At 47.3% G+C, this 17,510-nt stretch overlaps 1 protein-coding gene across 3 annotated transcripts in view; it reads left to right on the top strand.

The window, feature by feature from the left end:
- The window catches only part of LOC308313301 (LIM and calponin homology domains-containing protein 1-like), a 71,012-nt gene that overhangs the window by 21,951 nt on the left and 31,551 nt on the right, over positions 1-17,510 (top strand). For all 3 annotated transcript variants that reach the window (XM_080760362.1, XM_080760361.1, XM_080760360.1), the window contains exons 2-11: positions 2,267-2,337; positions 2,667-2,736; positions 3,031-3,137; positions 3,412-3,442; positions 5,298-5,408; positions 6,660-6,787; positions 7,268-7,338; positions 15,454-15,658; positions 15,832-16,080; positions 16,835-17,173. In XM_080760362.1, coding sequence (XP_080616488.1) covers positions 2,267-2,337; positions 2,667-2,736; positions 3,031-3,137; positions 3,412-3,442; positions 5,298-5,408; positions 6,660-6,787; positions 7,268-7,338; positions 15,454-15,658; positions 15,832-16,080; positions 16,835-17,173 — 1,382 coding nt within the window. The remainder of the gene's footprint in view (positions 1-2,266; positions 2,338-2,666; positions 2,737-3,030; positions 3,138-3,411; positions 3,443-5,297; positions 5,409-6,659; positions 6,788-7,267; positions 7,339-15,453; positions 15,659-15,831; positions 16,081-16,834; positions 17,174-17,510) is intronic.

Below are 17,510 nucleotides of genomic sequence, written 5' to 3'. Positions count from 1 at the left end.
TGGGGCATTGTATCTTGGTGGCCTCCTGCCAGTGTTTCTCCATCCTTCTCCTGAGCTCTGTGTTCTGGGGCTCTGTTATAGTCAACTTACATTGTCTTGGCTGGAGATTGCTTTCCTGCAGGGTCCAGCCCAGTCTTGTGCAGATGGCTGCTGGCCCACCTGGAGGCCCCAACCTCACTTGTTCGGTTGGTGTGATTAGGTGGGGTGGTCTTCCCCAATCAGGATGAGGGGTTTGACCCTTTCAAACGGCAGTCTGGCCAAGTGTCTGTATTTAGTTGTGAGTTTAGATACAGGATACGATTGCTCACCCAGCCCCAGGTGACATGAGGTGAAGGCTCCTTTGATTTGGTAACATTGCTTTGGTTGACATGCTGGGGACACAGAGAAAGACACTGATGCCTTCAGTGTCTGCACATCCTGCCTGATGGTCCTGAAGCCAAATCTTCTGTCTTCAGTCTTTCGCTCACTGTTCACTGCTCACCTCACCAAATTTAGCCCAAGGAGTTTGACCCCTAGTTTGGCCATAGACCCCCTTGTTTGGCCATAGCCACTTGCCCAAATGTGCCGACATGTGCTGACCTCATCACATCTGTGATGATGGCTATGGCCGTTTTTAGCCAACGTAGTGTTTTTTGTGCAAAACTAATGCTTGGAATGGATCCAGAATCATGAAAAGCCCCTAGTTTGACATGCCACATGCTACTTAAAGCATAATGAAATTTAGAACATTTAGCCTTATATTGGTTGTTGATGGTACCCAACTTTCAGCAGCTGTCAAACATGCCCCTAGGGTGGTCAAATAGAAACCAATGTGGGATATGTTAGTAGACACCTTTACAAACATTGGTGAAGAAAATTCTTGGTAAGAAATGTATTCACAGATTTTATATTATTCTGATAATATTCCCTGAGTAAATTGGTAAAATAATAGCAGGTCCACCATTTTTGAAAATGTCTACCATCCATGGTCACAGGATAAATCTAAATAGTACAACTGTATTCCTCACCCTTGAAAATGTATGATTAGTCACCAGAATCAAGATCCTAGGTGGTGTAGAACTTGAGTTATTGGGAAATAACAGAAAGTTGGCGGCCATTTTGAAAAATGTCTACCATGGTCACAGGACAAATCTAAATAGTACCAATGTATCCCACATCCTTGAAAATGTATGATTAGTCACCAGAATCAAGATCCTAGGTGGTGTAGAACTTGAGTTATTGGGAAATAACAGAAAGTTGGCGGCCATTTTGAAAAATGGCTGCCATGTTCACAGGGCAAATCTAAATAGTACCACTGTATTCCTCATCCTTGAAAATGTGGGATTAGTCACCAGAATCAAGATCCTAGGTGGTCTAGAACCTAAATCAGTTAAACTTGTCAACTCCGTCAGATGTTCGTCAACTCCGTCAGACGTTCGTCCCGTGATGTTTTTGTTAATTTCCAAAGAAATAGAAAATTTGCTGTCAAATCTTTTGTGCTTATGTATTGAAACACCAACTGAAATGATACGTAATGATGATTTTTTTTTTTTTTACATGGTTTTCATGTTATAATATTGAAAATAAAGGTTGAAATGACAGTTTTGAGAAATTGGATATTTCATAATAGTGTGATATTGGAACAAAATAATATTAAAAGATTTGTATTACTTAACTTGATTACTGAAAGCCATTATAAGATAACTGAGGACTTTATATTATTGTTGAAATGATAAAATTCAATTAAAAGGGATTTTAGTGTGTCTGACGGAGTTGACATGAATCAGGTATTAAGTGCATAAATGTCCCATTTTAGAAAGAAATGTTATGCGAAAAACCTGTTCCTTCTCAAGATTGGTAGTTGAGACCTGTGTCTACAAATACATCTATTTGATTTGAATGTATCTTAAAAAAAAAAAAAATCCAGTTTGAAAAAGGTTTTGTCCCTTATCTCAAGAATGGGTGATATATATATATATATATATACTGTATATATATATATATACACACACACACACACAGACAGACAGAGCATGGTTGGTCACTGTGGCTGACCTGTCCTCCTCAGAACCTTGGGGACCATCTGACTGCACCTTGTTGTTCACGTGTTCCACATGGCTGACGTCCTTCTTCCTCCCCTTGACCCACTAGTCCTTCTTCTCTGCCTTTTGTCACCTATTATGGTATTATAATACGGTATATACCGTTACTATTGAGACTTCTGTATTCTATTATTCTATAGTAGTGCCATGTTTGTAAGACATGTTCCTTGCTGTCCTCCCACCAGGCGGTCACGGGACGCAGTTTTGGAGACAAGGACTTCCGCGGTGGTCTGGAGAACGGCATCCTGCTGTGCGAGTAAGTCTGCGATCTCACTTCTTTCTGTGTCAAAATTCAGTTGAGAAAGAAGAGAAACGTTATCATCCTATATACCTATATGATCTAAACTATAACACTGTTTCCCAAACAATGTTTTTTTTATGGGTCTCGACTAAATATCCCAAGGTGTTGCGACACGCCGACACGTTGCGAGCTTGTAGATCTGCTATTTTCATTAGGTTGGGTCCCGGTGAGACATTAATTGTCTTTTGGGTCTCGAGCTAAAAGGTTTGGCAACCCCTGATCTACAACGTGAAGGTTCTTCAAGGTTCTTCAAGGTCTAATGTCTGTCCAACTGTTTACTGCAGGCTGCTGAGTGCCATCAAACCAGGACTGGTTAAAAAGATCAACAGACTACCCACTCCCATCGCTGGACTGGTGAGACACCAGAATGACCCCACAATGATGAATGGATCATTTAGTAGAATAATGTGTAAATGTGTAATTAATGTGTGTGTGTTTGTGTGTGTGTGTGTGTGTGTGTGTGTGTGTGTGTGTGTGTGTGTGTGTGTGTGTGTGTGTGTGTGTGTGTGTGTGTGTGTGTGTGTGTGTGTGTGTGTGTGTGTGTGTCTGTGTCTGTGTCTGTGTGTGTGTGTGTGTGTGTGTGTGTGTGTGTGTGTGTGTGTGTGTGTGTGTGTGTGTGTGTCTGTGTGTGTGCGTGCGTGTGTGTAGGACAACCTGACAGTGTTTCTGCGTGGCTGTGAGGAACTGGGGCTGAAAGGCTCACAGCTGTTTGATCCAGGAGACCTGCAGGATACCTCCATACGAGCCAACCTCACGTAAGTGTGTGTGTGTGTGTGTGTGTGTGTGTGTGTGTGTGTGTGTGTGTGTGTGTGTGTGCGTGCGTGCGTGCGTGTATTGTTCCTGTGCATTGAGCTTGAAAGTATGTCCATCTTTACAAGAGTTCACATGACAGTAACAGTCCCTCTCCTCTCCTCTCCTCTCCTCTCCTCTCCTCTCCTCTCCTCTCCTCTCCTCTCCTCTCCTCTCCTCTCCTCTCCTCTCCTCTCCTCTCCTCTCCTCTCCTCTCCTCTCCTCTCCTCTCCTCTCCAGGGACTCAGACTGCAACAGAAAACTAAAGAATGTAAGTTGGTCCTTCTTAAATCCTCCTCCCACCTTTTGTGTATATGGAGTCGTTTTTATGTTCAAAGTAAAGTAAAGTCTAAACTCTGGATTTTCGGTGGTGAGGTGACCACCGCAACTACAACATGACGTTACTGAGCCGCGGTGAAGAGAAATTAACCACCGCTCTCCCCAGCCCTTCTCCCTGTTTTTACTCACCACAGCTCATCCAACCACAACATTGGCGACATCCAAACCACCGCTTCGGTGGTCACCTCACCACCGGCGCGGTGGTCACCTCACCACCGGAGCGGTGGTCACCTCACCACCGGAGCGGTGGTTGCACCTCACCACCACTTCGGTGGTCACCTCACCACCGGAGCGGTGGTCACCTCACCACAACTTCGGTGGTCACCTCACCACCGGAGCGGTGGTCACCTCACCACCGGCGCGGTGGTTGCACCTCACCACCGGAGCGGTGGTCACCTCACCACCGGAGCGGTGGTCACCTCACCACCGGAGCGGTGGTCACCTCACCACCGGAGCGGTGGTCACCTCACCACCGGCGCGGTGGTCACCTCACCACCGCTTCGGTGGTCACCTCACCACCGGCACGGTGGTCACCTCACCACCGGAGCGGTGGTCACCTCACCACCGGAGCGGTGGTCACCTCACCACCGGAGCGGTGGTCACCTCACCACCGGCGCGGTGGTCACCTCACCACCGGAGCGGTGGTCACCTCACCACCGGCGCGGTGGTCACCTCACCACCGGAGCGGTGGTCACCTCACCACCGGCGCGGTGGTCACCTCACCACCGGAGCGGTGGTCACCTCACCACCGGCGCGGTGGTTGCACCTCAACACCGGAGCGGTGGTTGCACCTCACCACCACTTCGGTGGTCACCTCACCACCGGAGCGGTGGTCACCTCACCACCACTTCGGTGGTCACCTCACCACCGGCGCGGTGGTCACCTCACCACCACTTCGGTGGTCAGTCACCTCACCACCGGAGCGGTGGTCACCTCACCACCACTTCGGTGGTCACCTCACCACCGGAGCGGTGGTCACCTCACCACCACTTCGGTGGTCACCTCACCACCACTTCGGTGGTCACCTCACCACCGGCGCGGTGGTCGCACCTCACCACCACTTCGGTGGTCACCTCACCACCGGAGCGGTGGTCACCTCACCACCGAAAATCCAAACTATGAATAGGCCTTAAGGGTTTGAATCCGACACGGTGCATCCAGCTTAGCTGAGCGTCTAAAAAAAACACAATAGTTCAGAGGAGGGATGCTGGGTTGGGAGGGTGTTGCTGTGCTAGTATAGGACGTGTAAAAGTGACAAAAAATGTATTTGATTACTATATTTATTTTTATTTTCGAATATGTGACCTATCCTGTAGTTAATATTAGATTTTTAATTACCTCCTGTAAGTAATAAATACATAAATAAATGTTACACCCATACTAGGTATCCTAGTCTAAAATGTATAGTTACTATGGGCAGGGTTTGGTATTATATAGATTTTTGTCCTATTATTCAAATATTAGATTATTCAGACCCATCCCTAGCGACTATAGAATAATTGGCTTCTAAAACACTGTATTTGGGAAAGAAAATAATAATAAGAGTGATACAAGTTGGGCTTATATTTTATGACATTTTAGTTCCACATTCTGCTAAATAAAAAGTTTGTGTTTTGTGTTGTTGTTTTTCTCCTTCCTTAATGTACATGCTGTAGCACGTTGCTTACATGTGCATGTGTTCTATATGTTCAGGTTTCCGTCTCTCTTCGTTCGATGTCAGCATACATGTGTTGTGACCTGCCACTCTGTCTGTCCGTCCTCTCCGTACGTCCGTCTGTCCGTCTCAGGTGCTGAACACGCTGTACTGGCTGGGGAAGGCAGCCTGTGGCTGCGTCTCCTACAGCGGGCCCACGCTCAACCTCAAGGAGTTCGAAGGCCTACTCGCCCAGATGAGAACGGTGAGAGAGGAGAGAGAGAGGGGGGGGGGGGGGGGGGGGAGAGAGAGAGAGAGAGAGAGAGAGGGGGGAGAGAGAGAGTGCAGGCTGATTTGTACTTCGAATGAACCTATGTTTTTAAAATCCATAATATTTATCCCACGATTTTTGTAACCCATTTTAATGTAACGTAAACCTGGGCTCTATACACTCCCTCCACCAAGCTGGGGAGAGCAACGGACTGACCTCATGCTTCTTCTGTCCAAGCCGCTTCTTTTCCCCTGACAGGGGGGGGGAGTTTCCCTGGTTGGACGTAGCGCGTGGAAGGAACACGTTATTTATTTCCAACCAGTTTCCTTCCCCCTCCATCAGGTGCTCCGGCTGGCCAGGGGGAGACAGTTTAGAGACCAGGATGATTACGGCATGTTTTTTGTGAGGGTACCTACCGTAGGGGACACGGGGGAGAACATGCAAACTCCACACAGAAGGACCCTGTGTTTGTATCGGTTATTTTCGTTGAAGTATGACTCGGTCCTGACAGAGAGAGAAGGAGATACACAGACTGAGAGAAACAGACAGACAAGATATAGATAGAACGACAGAGAAAGAGCCACGTGGCGGGGTGGCATTTGGGTTAGGATTGGAGCTTCCTGTCTTTGTTGGTGGCGGGGGGGGGGGGGGGTGTGCAGCACGCAGCAGAGGACAAAAACAGGGCTCTGCTTTCAAAACAAGAAGGCTCCCACTGTCTCCGAGAAAGGGGAGACGGAAAACAGGATATCGGCTTTAGCCCCGGCCGTCTGCGGGGTTCACCTTTCAATTGTTTTGGACTGCCGTTGTTGTTGCTAATATTTCATTATTGTTTTACATTTGCAATTTCACACGTGCGGTCTCACGCCGGACACTGTGTGTCTCCAGTGTCTCTAGTCTCTCTCAGTCGTCGTTAGTCATTCAGGAGCATTTTGTGCAGATGTTTTCCAGATCCAGGGGTTCTCAAAGTGGGGTCCAGTGGGGGGTCCTTGAGGAGGTGTACCCAGGGGGGTATTTAGGACCCCTGGGTGTACTAAATACCAAAATGATTGGTAGTTAGGACACTTTGATGCCTGTAACTCTGAGAGTAGCCTATATACAAAATAAATGGAACCACATTGGCCGTGTGTGTGTGTGTGTGTGTGTGTGTGTGTGTGTGTGTGTGTGTGTGTGTGTGTGTGTGTGTGTGTGTGTGTGTGTGTGTGTGTGTGTGTGTGCGTGTGCGTGTGTGCGTGCGTGCGTGTGTAGGAGTGTGATGACTCAGGGGACAGCTCACAGAAACGCAGTGTGAGAGACAGCGGCTACGACTGCTGGGATTCAGAGAGGAGCGAGTCTCTCTCTCCACCGAGACACACTCGGGACAACTCCCTGGACAGGTACACACACACACACACACACACACACACACACACAGTCGCAGGAGGACACACATGCAGGCAAGCTTGCATTGTATTGTAAAGCGCTTTGAGCACTAGGAAAAATAAAAAATAAAAAATAAAAAAATGCAATTCATTAATAATTCGATTCAGATTGTATTTTCTTTATTCTCCACGTGATAATACATTACAGTGTTTTGTACTATTTGTATTATTATTTTCTTTTGATGTATTTATGTGTAGTATTTCTCGTGTCACATGTGTATGACATTTGTTTGTTGCAGCCGGTACAGTATACTTATACTGTATCATGTATACTGTTGTTAGGCCTATATTTTTTTACCATACTGTCATGTAATCTGCTCAAATAGAAAACGTTTGAAAGATGAGAGCAGATGAATCAGCGCTGCAGCAGTTGCACCGTACTGTTACTGTATGTGAATCACATTCTGCTACATTGTATTGTCTTCGGTTCTGCAGCCTGGACTCGTTCGGTTCGCGCTCTCAGCACAGCCCCTCCCCCGAAGTGGTCAGCCGAGGAAACGGTGACGGTGAGTTTCTCTGCAAGAGTTCTGCTTTGTTCTAGAGTCTGGCAGTAGAGTTCTGCTTCGTTCTGTAGTCTGGCAGTAGAGTTCTGCTTTGTTCTAGAGTCTGGCAGTAGAGTTCTGCTTTGTTCTATAGTCTGGCAGTAGAGTTCTGCTTTGTTCTACAGTCTGGCAGTAGAGTTCTGCTTTGTTCTGTAGTCTGGCAGTAGAGTTCTGCTTTGTTCTAGAGTCTGGCAGTAGAGTTCTGCTTTGTTCTAGAGTCTGGCAGTAGAGTTCTGCTTCGTTCTGTAGTCTGGCAGTAGAGTTCTGCTTTGTTCTAGAGTCTGGCAGTAGAGTTCTGCTTTGTTCTACAGTCTGGCAGTAGAGTTCTGCTTTGTTCTGTAGTCTGGCAGTAGAGTTCTGCTTTGTTCTGTAGTCTGGCAGTAGAGTTCTGCTTTGTTCTGTAGTCTGGCAGTAGAGTTCTGCTTTGTTCTAGAGTCTGGCAGTAGAGTTCTGCTTTGTTCTATAGTCTGGCAGTAGAGTTCTGCTTTGTTCTACAGTCTGGCAGTAGAGTTCTGCTTTGTTCTGTAGTCTGGCAGTAGAGTTCTGCTTTGTTCTAGAGTCTGGCAGTAGAGTTCTGCTTTGTTCTGTAGTCTGGCAGTAGAGTTCTCCTTTGTTCTGTAGTCTGGCAGTAGAGTTCTGCTTTGTTCTATAGTCTGGCAGTAGAGTTCTGCTTTGTTCTGTAGTCTGGCAGTAGAGTTCTGCTTTGTTCTACAGTCTGGCAGTAGAGTTCTGCTTTGTTCTAGAGTCTGGCAGTAGAGTTCTGCTTTGTTCTACAGTCTGGCAGTAGAGTTCTGCTTTGTTCTACAGTCTGGCAGTAGAGTTCTGCTTTGTTCTACAGTCTGGCAGTAGAGTTCTGCTTTGTTCTGTAGTCTGGCAGTAGAGTTCTGCTTTGTTCTACAGTCTGGCAGTAGAGTTCTGCTTTGTTCTAGAGTCTGGCAGTAGAGTTCTGCTTTGTTCTAGAGTCTGGCAGTAGAGTTCTGCTTTGTTCTGTAGTCTGGCAGTAGAGTTCTGCTTTGTTCTACAGTCTGGCAGTAGAGTTCTGCTTTGTTCTGTAGTCTGGCAGTAGAGTTCTGCTTTGTTCTGTAGTCTGGCAGTAGAGTTCTGCTTTGTTCTGTAGTCTGGCAGTAGAGTTCTGCTTTGTTCTACAGTCTGGCAGTAGAGTTCTGCTTTGTTCTGTAGTCTGGCAGTAGAGTTCTGCTTTGTTCTAGAGTCTGGCAGTAGAGTTCTGCTTTGTTCTGTAGTCTGGCAGTAGAGTTCTGCTTTGTTCTGTAGTCTGGCAGTAGAGTTCTGCTTTGTTCTGTAGTCTGGCAGTAGAGTTCTGCTTTGTTCTACAGTCTGGCAGTAGAGTTCTGCTTTGTTCTGTAGTCTGGCAGTAGAGTTCTGCTTTGTTCTACAGTCTGGCAGTAGAGTTCTGCTTTGTTCTGTAGTCTGGCAGTAGAGTTCTGCTTTGTTCTAGAGTCTGGCAGTAGAGTTCTGCTTTGTTCTGTAGTCTGGCAGTAGAGTTCTGCTTTGTTCTACAGTCTGGCAGTAGAGTTCTGCTTTGTTCTGTAGTCTGGCAGTAGAGTTCTGCTTTGTTCTAGAGTCTGGCAGTAGAGTTCTGCTTTGTTCTATAGTCTGGCAGTAGAGTTCTGCTTTGTTCTGTAGTCTGGCAGTAGAGTTCTGCTTTGTTCTGTAGTCTGGCAGTAGAGTTCTGCTTTGTTCTGTAGTCTGGCAGTAGAGTTCTGCTTTGTTCTATAGTCTGGCAGTAGAGTTCTGCTTTGTTCTGTAGTCTGGCAGTAGAGTTCTGCTTTGTTCTATAGTCTGGCAGTAGAGTTCTGCTTTGTTCTGTAGTCTGGCAGTAGATTTCTGCTTTGTTCTAGAGTCTGGCAGTAGAGTTCTGCTTTGTTCTACAGTCTGGCAGTAGAGTTCTGCTTTGTTCTGTAGTCTGGCAGTAGAGTTCTGCTTTGTTCTAGAGTCTGGCAGTAGAGTTCTGCTTTGTTCTGTAGTCTGGCAGTAGAGTTCTGCTTTGTTCTACAGTCTGGCAGTAGAGTTCTGCTTTGTTCTAGAGTCTGGCAGTAGAGTTCTGCTTTGTTCTGTAGTCTGGCAGTAGAGTTCTGCTTTGTTCTAGAGTCTGGCAGTAGAGTTCTGCTTTGTTCTGTAGTCTGGCAGTAGAGTTCTGCTTTGTTCTGTAGTCTGGCAGTAGAGTTCTGCTTTGTTCTACAGTCTGGCAGTAGAGTTCTGCTTTGTTCTAGAGTCTGGCAGTAGAGTTCTGCTTTGTTCTATAGTCTGGCAGTAGAGTTCTGCTTTGTTCTATAGTCTGGCAGTAGAGTTCTGCTTTGTTCTAGAGTCTGGCAGTAGAGTTCTGCTTTGTTCTACAGTCTGGCAGTAGAGTTCTGCTTTGTTCTACAGTCTGGCAGTAGAGTTCTGCTTTGTTCTACAGTCTGGCAGTAGAGTTCTGCTTTGTTCTGTAGTCTGACAGTAGAGTTCTGCTTTGTTCTAGAGTCTGGCAGTAGAGTTCTGCTTTGTTCTATAGTCTGGCAGTAGAGTTCTGCTTTGTTCTAGAGTCTGGCAGTAGAGTTCTGCTTTGTTCTACAGTCTGGCAGTAGAGTTCTGCTTTGTTCTAGAGTCTGGCAGTAGAGTTCTGCTTTGTTCTGTAGTCTGGCAGTAGAGTTCTGCTTTGTTCTAGAGTCTGGCAGTAGAGTTCTGCTTTGTTCTATAGTCTGGCAGTAGAGTTCTGCTTTGTTCTGTAGTCTGGCAGTAGAGTTCTGCTTTGTTCTAGAGTCTGGCAGTAGAGTTCTGCTTTGTTCTGTAGTCTGGCAGTAGAGTTCTGCTTTGTTCTAGAGTCTGGCAGTAGAGTTCTGCTTTGTTCTAGAGTCTGGCAGTAGAGTTCTGCTTTGTTCTAGAGTCTGGCAGTAGAGTTCTGCTTTGTTCTGTAGTCTGGCAGTAGAGTTCTGCTTTGTTCTGTAGTCTGGCAGTAGAGTTCTGCTTTGTTCTACAGTCTGGCAGTAGAGTTCTGCTTTGTTCTGTAGTCTGGCAGTAGAGTTCTGCTTTGTTCTAGAGTCTGGCAGTAGAGTTCTGCTTTGTTCTAGAGTCTGGCAGTAGAGTTCTGCTTTGGTCTATAGTCTGGCAGTAGAGTTCTGCTTTGTTCTGTAGTCTGGCAGTAGAGTTCTGCTTTGTTCTGTAGTCTGGCAGTAGAGTTCTGCTTTGTTCTGTAGTCTGGCAGTAGAGTTCTGCTTTGTTCTATAGTCTGGCAGTAGAGTTCTGCTTTGTTCTACAGTCTGGCAGTAGAGTTCTGCTTTGTTCTGTAGTCTGGCAGTAGAGTTCTGCTTTGTTCTACAGTCTGGCAGTAGAGTTCTGCTTTGTTCTGTAGTCTGGCAGTAGAGTTCTGCTTTGTTCTACAGTCTGGCAGTAGAGTTCTGCTTTGTTCTACAGTCTGGCAGTAGAGTTCTGCTTTGTTCTGTAGTCTGGCAGTAGAGTTCTGCTTTGTTCTACAGTCTGGCAGTAGAGTTCTGCTTTGTTCTACAGTCTGGCAGTAGAGTTCTGCTTTGTTCTATAGTCTGGCAGTAGAGTTCTGCTTTGTTCTGTAGTCTGGCAGTAGAGTTCTGCTTTGTTCTACAGTCTGGCAGTAGAGTTCTGCTTTGTTCTGTAGTCTGGCAGTAGAGTTCTGCTTTGTTCTGTATTCTGGCAGTAGAGTTCTGCTTTGTTCTAGAGTCTGGCAGTAGAGTTCTGCTTTGTTCTAGAGTCTGGCAGTAGAGTTCTGCTTTGTTCTATAGTCTGGCAGTAGAGTTCTGCTTTGTTCTACAGTCTGGCAGTAGAGTTCTGCTTTGTTCTGTAGTCTGGCAGTAGAGTTCTGCTTTGTTCTGTAGTCTGGCAGTAGAGTTCTGCTTTGTTCTAGAGTCTGGCAGTAGAGTTCTGCTTTGTTCTGTAGTCTGGCAGTAGAGTTCTGCTTTGTTCTAGAGTCTGGCAGTAGAGTTCTGCTTTGTTCTAGAGTCTGGCAGTAGAGTTCTGCTTTGTTCTAGAGTCTGGCAGTAGAGTTCTGCTTTGTTCTGTAGTCTGGCAGTAGAGTTCTGCTTTGTTCTATAGTCTGGCAGTAGAGTTCTGCTTTGTTCTGTAGTCTGGCAGTAGAGTTCTGCTTTGTTCTGTAGTCTGGCAGTAGAGTTCTGCTTTGTTCTATAGTCTGGCAGTAGAGTTCTGCTTTGTTCTGTAGTCTGGCAGTAGAGTTCTGCTTTGTTCTGTAGTCTGGCAGTAGAGTTCTGCTTTGTTCTAGAGTCTGGTAGTAGAGTTCTGCTTTGTTCTGTAGTCTGGCAGTAGAGTTCTGCTTTGTTCTGTAGTCTGGCAGTAGAGTTCTGCTTTGTTCTGTAGTCTGGCAGTAGAGTTCTGCTTTGTTCTGTAGTCTGGCAGTAGAGTTCTGCTTTGTTCTACAGTCTGGCAGTAGAGTTCTGCTTTGTTCTACAGTCTGGCAGTAGAGTTCTGCTTTGTTCTGTAGTCTGGCAGTAGAGTTCTGCTTTGTTCTGTAGTCTGGCAGTAGAGTTCTGCTTTGTTCTGTAGTCTGGCAGTAGAGTTCTGCTTTGTTCTGTAGTCTGGCAGTAGAGTTCTGCTTTGTTCTACAGTCTGGCAGTAGAGTTCTGCTTTGTTCTACAGTCTGGCAGTAGAGTTCTGCTTTGTTCTGTAGTCTGGCAGTAGAGTTCTGCTTTGTTCTGTAGTCTGGCAGTAGAGTTCTGCTTTGTTCTGTAGTCTGGCAGTAGAGTTCTGCTTTGTTCTGTAGTCTGGCAGTAGAGTTCTGCTTTGTTCTAGAGTCTGGCAGTAGCCAGACCATTAATTAGATCAGTGGTTCTCAAAGTGTGGTCCTGGGGAGCAGAGTCATAGAGTAAGACAGAGTTACAACAACTCCGTTCACTTCATGGGGCCAGTCCAACGGCTCTACATAGACTTCTATTGGCGAATAGTGACAAAGGCCTGAAGTGGAAGTTTACAGAATACATTAGACTCAGAGTCTATGTGGGCTCTATTTTCGTCCATGCTAAACCCCATATCCCTAAACTACTTTGCCCTTTCTTTACTATTTTAAAACACATTTTTGAATAGTTCAACTAGGCAATCTACATCGACATATTGTGAGCTTGTAGATGTTAACTCTCGCTCTCAATACCTCTCGGTGAGACTGCATATTAGATACATACCACATGCAGCCTTCTACGTCCACAGACTAGCCATGCCTTGGATCTGTGGTCGTTTGAATGCTCTGCATCTTTGCTTCGAAAGTGCAACCATGCTCGGAGAAAAACAAAAACCTGCTGCTGACATTGACTGATCGTGGCCTGCCATGACCTTGTCGTGACCTCCACCTCAGGGCCCACATGGAGCCTATAGCTGCTGTAGGTTCAGGTCACATACCCTCGTAATTTGCCTCCCTGACGGACACCGTCTCCATTTCAACCTCCTATGAACCTATAATTATTACGATGTTGCATGCCTCCCCTCCAAGAACAGATATACAAGCGCCACGCCACGCGTTGAGCCGTTGACGTCACACCGCAAAGTGTAGTTTAGCTTAGATCTGTTGTTATTTGGCAGACAGCTGCATCATCCTCACAGAACGGAGTGTAAATGAATCTTAAACCGTCTGCTCTAAATGAAGAACAAAATAAACTGCACATTTGGTCCTTTAGACAGAATGCCCAATGTCCCTGGGGTGGCCAAGGTGCATGTTACCCTCCTTTAGACAGAAGGCCCAATGTCCCTGGGGTTGCCAAGGTGCATGTTACCCTCCTTCGCCTGCTACAGCCTAGGTGCCCTTGAGCAAGTTATTGAACCGTCATTGTTGCAGTGGAGAGGAGAGGTATTATATTGTGGAAGTAGAACAGAACAAGCTCTCTCTCTCTCTCTCTCTCTCTCTCTCTCTCTCTCTCTCTCTCCTCCAGGGTCAGTGCGACCTCTAAAGCAGTGTTGCCACTTTCTGTGGAGAGAGAGAAATAAGCAGTCTATGAAAACACAAGCCCAAAAGAAAAAGACCACATAAGCACTTGGAACCTATATGTGTCGGCTATTTTCAGAAGCTCACACTGCGCACAAGCTTGCTGTAGATCTACTATTTCCAAACAAATCTCGTTGCAAAAAAAGGCAAAACAAAATATAGCAGGGTTCCTAGTCCAGACAAATACATGTTAATGTATTATTGCTGTAGCATGTTAGCTGGACATTTAGCTTCTTACTGTAACCTTGGTGTGCTATGTTTGTTAGACTGGCTGGCAGGCAGGGGGACGACAGCTGCTAACTGTTACTGCATGTGTCTGTCTGTCTGTCTGTCTGTCTGTCTGTCTGTCTGTCTGTCTGTCTGTCTGTCTGTCTGTCTGTCTGTCTGTCTGTCTGTCTGTCAGTCTGCCTGTCAGTCTGCCTGTATGTCTGTCTGTCTGTGTGTGTGTGTGTGTGTGTGTGTGTGTGTGTGTGTGTGTGTGTGTGTGTGTGTGTGTGTGTGTGTGTGTGTGTGTGTGTGTGTGTGTGTGTGTGTGTGTGTGTGTGTGTGTCCGTCCCAAATGCTGCAGCTGTCTGTCTCAGTGGCAATCCTCAGGGATTTAAACCTGCAAAAGTTTTAGTGAGGTCAACATCCAGCTATGTGCGTGCGTGCGTGCGTGTGTGTGTGTGTGTGTGTGTGTGTGTGTGTGTGTGTGTGTGTGTGTGTGCGCGCGTGTGCATGCGTGTGCGTGCATGCAGGAAAGAGAATCTGACATCCTGTTTGTGGGGTTCATGTTGACAGCAGCAGTGCTGCTGGGATGCAGCTGTGACTGTGTTTAGTGAAGCAGGAATATATACATGTTATCCCAACATACATACCCTGCTGCCCCCCAGGGAGACGACGCTGCCTGTTGTCTGTCAATTAGTTCCCAATCACTTTCAATTGATCCATGTCTTCATTCGAGCCCTCTGTCTTTGGCCCTGTAGTAGTGTCATCATGGGTGGACTGCAGTGGACAAAAACAGCCAAGTATTTATCCTCAAAGTAAATTGGCAGTTTTGTTTGAACCTTAAAACATTTGAAATTACATGTGTCTTTTGGCACTTTGGCACTGGTGAGTCCCTTATATGGACATAAGCATAGTGTATGTTTGGTATAAATGTAATGGTTGCAGTGTTAAATGCGTTTTATTGTGAACAGAAATGTGAAAAGCACATTTTATTTAGCTACATCGTCATAATTACCTTCATTTAAAACTCGCAGAGGTACAATTTAGGTGCAGGCCCTCATTTACAATGTAGTTGTGCTTGAAATAATAAGCTTGGATTTCTCCAATCTAGGTCAAAATGGAGTAGAAGAGATTTAGACCAGGGGTTCTCAATGTTATAGGCTGGGGACCCCCGGAAATGCATTGGCCTCTCGTTATTAAAAATAAAATAAAGGAGTTTTAAAAGAGCACAATGAGGACTGAGGTAGCCTGTCTGATTTCCAATGGAAGTTTATTCCACAAAAGTGGAGCCCTTGCAGTGAATGTTCTATTTATTGCCTTCCGTTGCAAGCCTTGTCCCCGCCGGGGAGTCGGGGACCTTGAGTAAAAGTTTGTCTGCTGACCTATAAGATTACAGGGAGGGTGCAGGGTCAGAGGGTCCGAAATGTAAACCAGTTCAAGGCCTTGCACTTAAAAAAAAACAAACAGTACAATTTTTTAAAATCAATTCTGCGTCCGTTACTTAATTAGGTACCTAGTTACTATATACCTAGTACCTACCACTGTCTAAAAGTGCATCATTGCAACGATGCAACGTTGCTCACTGCAAGCTTGTACATCTGCTATTTTGGAAAATCGTGAAAATCTAGTGCACATCTTTGAATATATATTCTTTCAGAGCGAACGTTTTAACTCAAATCATTGCTTCTGGGGGGTCCCTGGAACAACATATTTTCAGATGGGGGTCGGGGGCCAATTTTTGGTGGTCCTTAACATGAAAATGTTTGAGAACCACTGACATAGAAACATGGGTTTTTCAGAAAACTGTCAGGATTTAGAAGACATTTGTAGAATCGTCTCAGGTCTAAATGGGTTTAATTGGCCCGAAAACAGTTTGAGGACCAGCGGTGTAACCATTGTGTCCCCGTGTGGCTCCACAGGGCGAGGCAGTGACTCGGAGGCCGACGGGCCCAACAAGAGGCCGGACGTGCGCCGGGACGACATGCTGGCCAGACGGACGGCCAGCGCCGAGGCCAGGAACTTCGTTCCCTTCAACCAGTTTCTTCCCAACCGCGCCAACGCCACCGCCTACGTTCCCGCGCCCCGCCGCAAGCCACGCCCCGACCAGGAGGGCGACCAGAGGAGGTAGTGAGGCACGCACGACCACCATGATAATAATAATAATAATACTTATTATTATTATTATTGTTATTATTTACAGACAAACAGATAGATAACAAACACATCATGCATGCGGAGACACGCTTTTCTTTTCAGCCCCTATACATCATCCTCTGCCCATAAACTACGTTTCCCAGCATCCATCAAGCCATCCCAGAACAGGGGGAGGGCGGCGGGCCTCCGTTCGAGAGGCCGGCGGGCCCCCGCTTTAAGGCCCACAAGACCGTCCGATGGGCCCCCGAAAACGGCGCGCTGGGCCGCGGCGGGGGGGAGGAGCCCAGGCAGCACGAGGGGGAGCTGACGGAGGAGGTGCTGGAGCAACGGAAGCTGCAGAGGCTGCAGAAGGCGGGCATCAAGGTCCTGCCTGCCGCCATTCGCTACGGCAGGTCAGCGAGGAGGAGCGGCATGGGGGGGAACTAACGCCGTTGCATTTGGACGTTTTGAACCGGTGACTAACAGCGATGGGGGGGGGGTTATCCGTTTGCGGTTTGCTCCGGTGTGTTCCGGTTTGACATGGTTTCTGGTTGAACTTGCCGTTGTTGTTGTTGTTGTTGTGGTTGTTGTTGTTGTTGTTGTTGTGTGTTGGCTCGGGGGGAGTATGATAACTCACTGCTTGCTCAGGTTGTTTCAGATTGTTGTCTCAGAACAATGGCTTTGGTTCTGAAAGGCAGATGTGTCTGATGTTCATGTTGAGGTTTGGACATCATGGGAAAGGAGAGAGGAGCTCGTCCATTGCTTGTTGGTTGTCTTGGAGTCCACTAACCACAGTATGCTTCTGAGTCCACTGACTACAGTATTCTTCTGAGTCCACTGACTACAGTATGCTTCTGAGTCCACTGACTACAGTATGCTTCTGAGTCCACTGACTACAGTATGCTTCTGAGTCCACTGACTACAGTATGCTTCTGAGTCCACTGACTACAGTATGCTTCTGAAATGCACATGAATATATTTAACTCGTGTTCTATAGAGCGTGTCTAACCCAGTGTGTGCGTGAAGGAATGGGCATGCGCGTCACGTCACAAACCGCTCTCGCCGTCATTGGCTCCCTGCCCCCCTGGGGGGGGGGGCGTGGCACGGCCTGTGGCGCCCGCGGGCCGCTCTGAAACTGACGTTGCCGTGACAACTCGCCCTCCTTAGCCCCTGGGTTGCCGCGGAGCCGCCGGAGGAGGAGGAGCAACAGCGGCAAGTGCCGCGGCCGCCGTCGCCCGACATCATCCTCCGCTGCGACAACGACTTTCTGAGCAACAGTCAGAAGGCGGCCTGGGACTCGGACGGTGAGGCGGAAGCGGAGGCGGAGGCCAAGAAGGTCCCGGACGTGCGCCGGGACGACCTGGCGTCCAGGCGGGCTCGCAGCGCGCCCGCCTCTCCCAGGGTGCATCAGTTCGTACCGCAGCCGGCGTGCAGCGAGCGGGACCGAGAGCGCTGGGAGGGGATACGACGCGCTTCCCAGCAAGCGCTGCAGGAGAAGGAGAACAGGTCAGCTGCGAGTGTGTGTGTGTGTGTGTGTGTGTGTGTGTGTGTGAGAGAGAGAGAGAAATACAGTAATACAAACCTGTGTGTGTATCTGATTGTGTTATCGTGTGTGCGCACGTGTGTTTACGCAATTCTTTTTAACCTGAACAATCTTCACTCTTTCCTGTTGTCGCTGTTGTGTGTTCCCCTGACTGCGGTGTGCGTCTCTGGGTTTGCTGTTATAATGTGTGCGCGTGTGTGTGTGTGTGTGTCTGTGCGCGCGCGCGCGCGCGTGTGTGTGTGTGCGTGTGTGTGTGCGTGTCTGCGTGTGTCTGCGTGTGTGTGTGTGTGTGTGTGTACT

This window comes from Protomyctophum bolini, assembly GCF_963924005.1.
Source record: "Protomyctophum bolini genome assembly, chromosome: 3".
NCBI lineage: Eukaryota > Metazoa > Chordata > Actinopteri > Myctophiformes > Myctophidae > Protomyctophum > Protomyctophum bolini.
The sequence above is the reverse complement of the archived record's forward strand: the minus strand, read 5'-3'. Positions and strand labels throughout refer to the sequence as shown.